Source organism: Mastomys coucha, unplaced genomic scaffold, assembly GCF_008632895.1.
Source record: "Mastomys coucha isolate ucsf_1 unplaced genomic scaffold, UCSF_Mcou_1 pScaffold13, whole genome shotgun sequence".
NCBI lineage: Eukaryota > Metazoa > Chordata > Mammalia > Rodentia > Muridae > Mastomys > Mastomys coucha.
In genome coordinates this window covers 78417665-78426706 of record NW_022196895.1, presented here as the reverse complement: position 1 = coordinate 78426706, position 9042 = coordinate 78417665, and the positions used below count along the sequence as shown (strand labels likewise).

Sequence of the window (9042 nt, the reverse complement as noted above, 5' to 3'; positions counted from 1 at the left end):
AAGTTCCTCTAGGCAGGAACTGGAGCAGAAGCCATGGAGGAACATTGCCTACTGCCTTGCTCCCATGGCTTGCTCAGCCTGCTTTCCATTCAGAGCCACTTGCTCACAGTATGGTGCACCCTCCAATATCAATTATTAAGAAAACGTCCTACAGGTTTGGCTTGCCTACAGGTCAATCTTATGGACGTATTTTCTAAATTAAGATTCTCTTTCCCAAGATATGGTTAGGGTTGTGTCAAGTTGACAAAGGCCACCCAGCACAGAGTGATCAATGCAGAGAGTCACAGCTGGCCAGGGTGCAAAGAGTAAGGGATGACAGGATGCTCCGCCCTAAATGGGAGATGGACATTATATCCCTTCCTCCCACAGCTCAAGGTTCATTGCAGAAGAGATGGTGAGTTGGTGGAGAGACGTTAAAATCAGGCCAGGGGTGGTGAATGACCACAGTGGGACAGCTGCTCCTGTGAAGTCCCCGGATGCACCTTTAAATAATGCAAACATCTTTGTAGTTCCAGATCCTTTATTTGGGAGGATTTTGTTGGCTAAAAAGGACAAGGAGACAAATGGACATCAGCCTTTTGTTATCTTTGTAAGATTATAAAAATGTTTTTATGTGTGTTGCCGCAGACTGGGTTCGTTGCGGGGACCTCTTGTTCCGCGGGATGAGAGAGTTCTGGTCAGGTGGGCAGAAAATTTGGTGAGTGATAAACAGAGTTGACACAAAGAAGTGTGGGATCTGAGTGTATTTCTCAAAAATGGCGTGAGGCTTTTACAGTCATTGCAAAAGAGAAAGACAAATCTGGCAGCTCAGTGGTCGAGGTGCATCTGAAGCCATCTAAAACACACTGGATCTAAAACAACAGCCATCTCCTCTGGACTGGTGCAACACCCCTGGGCTCCGAGCACGCTTGGGCCCACATAGGCCCGACCGGAGTCCCGGGGTGGGGGGGGCGGTTGGGGGCTGTGGGTGCACCAGCCAGGAGGGTAGGGGCTTGGATCTAGAATCTAGAATCTCGAATGCTCACTGCTGCACACTGTCTCTCACAGGCACACTCGGCTCAAGGTCCCGCCATCCTTAGTAAAACACCCACTATGCTAATCTTCTGGGCTAGTAGAGACAGGTCTCTTACTTGCTAATTCCTAGGAGTGGTTCAGCTGCAGTACCTGACTGAGAATGAGGATTCTACTTGACCTTGCCCTGGGATAAGTCTCCCACTCTGTAACCTTCAATGCTCACCCACAATGCCGGATGCAATTAGTCTGGATGGGTAACATTCTTTACGAAATTCTAAGCCAGGATTTGGCTAAGATGTTGGAACATTGGTAAAGGTCAAAGAGCAATGTTCAATTTTGTCTAGCTATTAATAAATCGTATCTTGGTGGGCACCTAGCACATGAGTTCGCAAGGACATATCTGGGCTACCTCTGAGTTAGGGGATGCCACGACTGACTAAATACCCAGGAGGCACAAACTCCCTTTGAAGTCATAATGCTTCTTGTCCATGATCAGGCTTTTACCCCTGATATTGCAGAGGTAATTGGAATAGACGAGTGGGCATGGCAGTGTGTGACCATCTGCCTGCCTGTATGTATACATGTGTGTGTGTATGTATGTGTGTGTGTGTGTATCTAGTGTTTGCCTGCATGCATGTATGCCTTATATATTCCTGCAAGCATGTATGTGCATCTTGTTTATGCCTACATGTATGTATGTCCATCTTGTATATGCCTGCATATATGTATGCCTTGTATATGCCTGCATGTATGTATGTGCATCTTGTGTATGCCTGCATGCATGTATGTACATCTTTATATATCTGTTTATATATATGCCTTGTATGTGCCTTCATGTATGTATGTGCATCTTGTGTGTGTGTGCATGTATATATGTGCATCTTGTGTATCCCTGCATGTATGTATTTATATCTTGTGTATCCCTGCATGTATGTATGTGCATCTTGTGTCTGTCTGCATGTATGTATGTACATCTTGTGTATCCCTGCATGTATGTATGTACATCTTGTGTATCCCTGCATGTATGTATGTACATCTTGTGTATCCCTGCATGTATGTATGTCTCGTGCCTGCATATATGTATGTGCATCTTGTGTGTATCTGCATGTATATATGTGCATCTTGTGTATGCCTGCATGCATGTATGTGCACCTTGTGTATGCCTGCATGCATGTATGTGCATCTTGTGTATGCCTGCTGCCTGTGGAGGCTGGAAGAACATACCAGATTTCCTGGAATTGAAGTCACACACTGTTGTGAATTTCCACATGGTTGTGGAAACCAAACCCAGATCTTCTGCAAGAGCAGCCAGTGCTCTTAATGGCTGCCCAGCTCTCTTACCCCTGGTGGGTTTTCAAACCCAGATCTTCTGCAAGAGCAACCAGTGCTCTTAATGGCTGCCCAGCTCTCTAACCCCTGGTGGGTTTTTGTTGTTTGTCTGTTTTGTTTTGTTTATTTTGTTGTGTCTTTTGTTTTCTTTTGTTTTGTTTGGATGGTGGTGGTGGTGTGTGTATGTGTGTTTGTGTGTGTTGAGACAGGGTTTTTCTGTGTAACAGTCCTGGCTGTCCTGGAACTCGCTTTGTAGATCAGGCTGATCTCAAGCTCACAGAGCTCAACGTCTGCCTCCTTAGCACTAGGACTGAAGGCATGATGTGAGACAGCATCTCTATCTTCAAACTCACTATGTAACCTTGGCTGGCCTCAAACTCACGCAATCCTCCTGCTCCCTCTTCTGAGTGCTACAATTATAGATATGAGCCCCTGAGCCTGACCTGGACATAAGGTTTCCGGTCAGTCAGTGGACTCCAGGACCTGGACATAAGGTTTCCGGTCAGTCAGTGGACTCCAGGACCTGCACTGGCTCCCTGTGCTGGAACAACATGCCCCAGAGAAAGAGTGTAATGTTGGCCCATGGCAAGCCTGCCTTCCTACAACTCACAAATCTGATGGTATTCCATAGCCTGCCTTGGAAGCTCAGAAAGGGGCCAGGAGCTCTCTCCAAACCAACAGGAAAAGGGACTTAGGGTAATCCTCCAGAAATAGAATTTTCACAACGAAAAGCAACTCGGCAAGAAAAACAAAAGACAAACGAGAGGAAGTGGGGAGAGAAGAGAGGAAGGATGAATCACTTCATCCCTATCACGAATAAAGCATGCAGCCTGCTTTTCTGCAGGGTGTTTCCTAGTGCAATAGCTTTGAAAATTGTCCTCAGAGTGACTGAAAATCCTTTTCCTTGTATGTTGTGGGTCACTGTCCTATGACACCTCTACTCCATCTTCTTGGCTTATTAATGCTTGGCCTCCTCAACGTGCCCCTTGAGGTATTCTCCCAAGGGCACCGTGAAGCAGCCTGTCCGGTGCTCCTGAGGAAGAGCACTCTATCCTGTGACGAGGCTGTACCTTACATGGGCTCACTTCTACGAGCTGGAATGCAAAATGAGACACCTGGGCAAAGATCATTGCAAGTTTATTATTTTATTTCAATATTCAAGAACAGTAGGTGCTTCTGTCCAGCCATACTGCAGCTGTGCTGTCTGGACGGAGCCATGGGCAAGGTCGTTCAGTCACACTGGAGGGCAAATACTCCCGTGGGACCATCTGGAGAGTTTATTTCTGGAAGTTTCTTCCCTGCTTTTCTCTAACCCTCACGTTATTGTGGCAATACATTAATAGGTATTATCTTAAATCCACACTCTACTCAGAATTAGAACAGATTAACAAGATGCATACTGGGCTACATCAACCATCACCTTCCTTCCAAGGGGTGACGGTGCCAGGGTGGGGCTCTGTAGACATGCTAAATCAAAAGACATAGTACATTAGAGTGACAGGGAGGTGTCTATGGTCATTAGAAGACTCGGATTCGGAGCTCCTTATCCCTGGAGGATCGCCCAGGCCAGCCCTGCATCCAGGGCAGCGACTTGATTCAGTGACAGGAACCCTCCTAAAGCTAAGAACGAGTCCTTTCTATGAGGCAGGGAGTGGTTATTTTCCCACCGAGGTTAGTATGTACCAATGGGCACTGCCATGGCGAGCTGCCGCTGACCACCCTAACGTGAGAAGTGGCCAGAGGGACAGCGTGAGGCCACCAGAGAACTCCTGCAGTCCCACTTCCAGATGCGCCATGTCCTTGGACTCTCCCTGGGCTCTGTGAGGAAACGGGGTTCTTAAAAGCACCTGCTCTGGGGAGCCACTGAGGAGAGATGGTGACATTTGGCAGCCACGCATGGCATCTCCAGCGTGTTCCCCTAAGTCCCCGTTTCCTGTTGGGGCCATTGCCCAGCCCGCTCGCCCCTTTCCTTCCCTCTGCCACGCTCGAAATCAGCTGGTGGGGTGCAGGGAACAGCTGGCCTGGAAGCGTCCCCAGGGCCACCCCACTCTGGACTCTCACAGCTGCCCAGCCTGTGCTCACATACCACAAGCCCCCGTTGTATAAGCCACTCCAAGACTGTCTGATCCTGTTAGGAAAAACAAAGCTCTTTAGGGGGAAGAAAACAAAGGAAGCCTGGACCACACAGTCCCCCGCGCCATGCTCTCTGGCTCCTTGGCGGTGTGCCTGTCTATCCGCAGTGCCCACGGAAGCTGGAGGGGTGCGCCTCACCGTGAAAAGAAAGTCTGAGGATGGAGTGAGGGTGAACTCGGAAGGGTGTCCGTGTACCTGAACCTCCGGAGTCGAACAAGGTACACGGGGGGTGGGGGCGGGGAACAAGTCAGGGCTGAGAAGACCCCGAGGAAACTCACTCTTCAAATGAAAAGGGACGAACAGTTTTAACCAGTCGGGGTGCCGAGGGCCTGGCCCCACCGCGTTCACGGCTCCACGGGATTAAGAGAGGGTCTGCTCTAACTAGCTAATTGGTGCAAGTAGAATTAAAAGTTTAAGGTGGTTATATTAAGAAGCCGAGGGCAGGATTCGGGAAGGCTGAGCAAGGAGGGCTCTCAGCGTCTCGCCATGGGAGATCCAGAGCGGCTGTCTCTTCCTCCCTGGGAAAAGGAAAAGACAGGAGTTAGGCACGAACCTGTGTGGCTGCAGGGTGACACTTCCCCATCCACAGTGCTGGTTCTGTGGTTGTCCAATCACAAGCCGTTCGGGCCGGAAGTGATATCCCAGGGCACAGAACAGTCCCTGGATGTCTCACACCCTCCTTCGGAAAAGTCCTAACTGGCGTTTGTAGCTTAAGGTAAACCTTCTTGACTGTGAGCCACAGGGCCAGTCTAGGTCTAAGGTGCCCGCCGCCGCATCATTGCCTTTGCAGGGAGAATGCTACAGCCTTGTTATTTTGCTCCAAACAAGCTGTTGATTTTCTCAGCTAGAAGACTGAGGGAGGTGTAAGTTGGGACTGGGACCACTGTCCACAGTGTGTTCTAGAAAGTGGCTTCGGTGCTGATGAGCACTGGGAAAGCGCGCTGCCACTGCTACCAAAAGACACAAGCAACACTTGGGAGTATGCGAATGCAGGCATGACAAGGCTCTGAAACCCTGAATTGATGGGCACTAACTTTTAGACACTAAGTTTGAAATTAGAAATGAGATGCGCTCCAATCAGCTTGAGAGGTAGCACAGCCTACAGGATCAGCGTCGGCATGGAAACCAAGGAGGCAGACCTTGGTCACACTCAGCCTAGACACCAGCAGAGTACAAGGCAGCCACATTCCCAAGCATGAGTGTGGAATGAGCTCAGCCAGCCATATAGCCACGGGGTATGGAACAAGCCCAGTGGTTTCCACATGGTGGCCAGGGGCTCAGGCTGAGGTGAAATCACAGGGTGCCTTTCCGAACACTGGAGCTATAATTCGGAGGGCGCTGCTGTGTTAGGCCCTCAAGGGACTGCCTTTCAGCAGTGTGACTTAAGTCCAGCTATGAAGTCACCTCTGGAGTGAAGTCCTTCTCTAGGATGGGGGCCCTGGCCTTACCTGGAGATCTGCCTTGCCCTGACCCAGCTTTTCCTATGTGGATCGTGGGCAGAGCTATGCCTGGGCCCTACAGGGCACTGAGTTCTTGGGAAATCCTAGAATCTCTGTTCTAGAAAACAGTATGCCTGGGCTGAAATCCAGGAGTCCCGCCAGGCCTCGGATGACTTCTTTTTTGAAACGTACTGGTGGACACACCATGGATGCTTTCTAGTAGCCGCTGAGCACCTGACTTTCGGCTTGTACTCACAGCCAACCTTGAGTACACACTTATTTGATATGATAGTCAAAGATTGGAGAAGTTGAGTCATTTGCCCAAGGTCAGCCAGCAGAGAGGAGAGGACTAGAGCCAGCAAGGTGGGCACCCACCATTGTTGTTCCTTCCATTTTCTTTTATGCCTCTTGTCTCTCGTGCCACTTGCTCCGTCTTTGGTGGGCCTTAGGCCCCATAATGGACATACCAGTGCTCACCAGGTACGGTTGGCTTAGACGTGTCCCTGAGGATGTGGAGTGAGTCCCCACGAGAACTTACAACCTCATGAGGGACACTACAAGAGGCAAAGGCTCCTTTTATCCATCTAGAAATAAGACGTGGGTCCCAAAGACAGAGAACTACTGATTCTCTCCAGCCAGGTGCTAACTGCCGCACCGAACCAGCAAACCAGGGCCCTTCCCTCAGGGCTGGCTGCTAAGAGTTTAAAAAACAAAACAAAACAAAACAAAACAAACAAAGCAGACAAGCAAGAAGCAGTCTGGGTAGAGTGGTGTTAAGAGCCAGGGAGCCCTTGAGCTCTTCCAGCCTGGTCACACAGCCTGTCAGCCCACATGAGCTATCTATGTAGCATGGTTTAATTACATAGCCACATGCACTGGAGATCATCAAGGCTTCCTTGAGCTACATAGAAACTTAAAGCAATTTACAAAGCTGTTTACAGAAAGAAGCCCAGGGAAGGTATGGAGCCTATCTGAGAAATGTGAGTCTCACACACTCCTGATGCCACCACACAAGTCACATATGCACCTCAGTGGAGCTGTGGGGACAGTCCCACCTCGGGAGCATCCTTTAGGCATCACCCACAGCCATGCATATTCCCTTGGAGCAGGGCCGTGTCTCCTGGGTAGAGGCCCCGAGCAGCCCATCCCTCACACGCCAGGTTGATTCTGCCTCACGCCCTATGTCTGAGGCTTCCTGAGCCTAGGGTGAAGTTATGCAGAGGGATGGACAGGGCTTCCCAGGTGGGTGTGGTTGCCAAGGCAACAGCTAGCAACTGGAGCAGGAGGTCTAGGGAACCCAAGAACAGGATGGCAGTGAGGTCACTCAGCACCGGTGACCCCTGGCTGAATTCAGAGGTCACTGGAGAAAACACCTTTCTGCACCCGCCCCTACGGCCTTCAGAACCTCGGCAGTGGGTCCAAAAGAGTGTTAACTTGAAGACCTAGGGTAGAATTTACTTTTTACTTTAATCTACTTAGGGGGCTGGGTAGCGCCTACACTCTGCTGACACAGAAAGCAGGCGGTCACTCGTTTGCTTTCTGCTCGCATCCCAGGTGTGAGGTTTTCTTCCTGACTAATTTTTCTTAGGTGTGCGTCTCTCACTGCACATTACAATGAGTAGTCCACACGCCCTGTCATGTCTGGGCTCCACAGATGGTCTTGCGCCTGCTTCATGAGGAGGCAGAAGCCCGTGCCTGTTATCTGCTCTCTGTGTATGATGACCATGGGCACATCCTACTAGTAAATCCATGCAATGGAAGGCCCAGGGGGGGATGAACTTGATGAGCTTGTGTTACAGACCCAAGCAGTCACAAACCGTGAAACCTCAATGCAGTGGCTCTCTTAGGAAACATACACCTCAGATCCTAACCTTTGCACATCCCAGTGTCAGCCCTGGTCTGACAAATGGTTCTAGGTCGGAGCTTGTCCCCTCATTCTTATCGGAAACAAAGGCACTAGAATCTAAAGTATGAGTATCCCTTTTTCCAAATACACAAGCCCCCTTGGGTGCCAAACAGGAGAGGTGGACCAGGAATCCAGCAGGGCATCTCCCATCCACCACTCACGGCCGGTCTGTGGGAATGGCACAGCCGGTGCGGATGCTACAAGGTGGGAGTCAGTAGAGCACAGATCCTCACGCTGTTCCTTGAACCATCAGCCACCTCTGTCTGGAGACCGTCCAACAGGAATATTAATCTTTCATCCAAGAAAGAAGCAAGAACTGGGGATGGTGGCACCACAGTAGGTGGCACCTTAAGGTTCACGCCTGCAGTGGGGACTCTGGTTCACAGGCCTCTATGGTCCAAGTTGTTCATCTTTGCCTCAGAAAAAAAGCTGGCTGCGGAAAGCGGAGAATAGCTGACTGTGAGCACGTTTGCTATCTGGGACCTCAGAGCCCAGACACAGGCCTCCTCGCTTAGATGGAGTGAGCAAAACAGTAACTTTGGATGCCATACTAGGAAGCAAGGGGACTTCTTAGACAGTGCCAGGACAGTCAGGAGCCAGGGACTCAGGGATGACAAATGCCCCAGAGCCTTAAGTTAGCATGGAAGATGCCTGCAGCAGCTGCCAGGAATGAACGACATCAATGTGTCTCTCTCCCTGCCTCTCTCCAGCCTAGAGGCTCTGCGATGTAGATTCATAGCTGGAGAGTTAGCCGTGTCACTAGACTCCTGGGCCTTTATAAACAAAAAGAGTTCCTTCTGTATCATCTAGCCCAGAGACTCTGTAACCCAGTTGCTGCTTTTCTGTCTCTGCCACTCAGACAACTGTCACCCTGACACCTGACTGCAAGCCTTACCTGCCATCAGGGCCCCCAGGATTAGGGCCAGAGTCAGAGCTCTCTTTCTGCGGGGTGGTTCCCTCTCTTTTCCTGGCCCAGCATGTCAAGGGTGACTCTGCTGGTCTATGTCTCCTAGAACCCTCTGAGGCCTTCTCCCACATGTTCCTCTGCCTTCAGTGCTGTTCCTACATGAGTATGCTAGCTCCTCTTTTGTATCTTAGCGAGCGTCACATCTCTGCTTTAGAGATACAACCACCCTATAACCCCCATGCTGAGCTTGGCACCTTAGTCTCTTTCTTTTTACTGAATATTTTCCCAGGAACCACCAGGGCATCTGGCTTGGC

General features: G+C 50.2%; 1 protein-coding gene across 9 annotated transcripts in view; it reads right to left on the bottom strand.

The window, feature by feature from the left end:
- Positions 1–3469: 3469 nt before the first annotated feature.
- The window catches only part of Mbp (myelin basic protein), a 118239-nt gene continuing 112666 nt past the window's right edge, over positions 3470–9042 (bottom strand). For all 9 annotated transcript variants that reach the window (XM_031366155.1, XM_031366146.1, XM_031366152.1 and 6 more), the window contains one exon: positions 3470–4994. In XM_031366155.1, the coding sequence (XP_031222015.1) occupies positions 4950–4994 (45 nt within the window). In that variant the 3' untranslated portion in view covers positions 3470–4949. The remainder of the gene's footprint in view (positions 4995–9042) is intronic.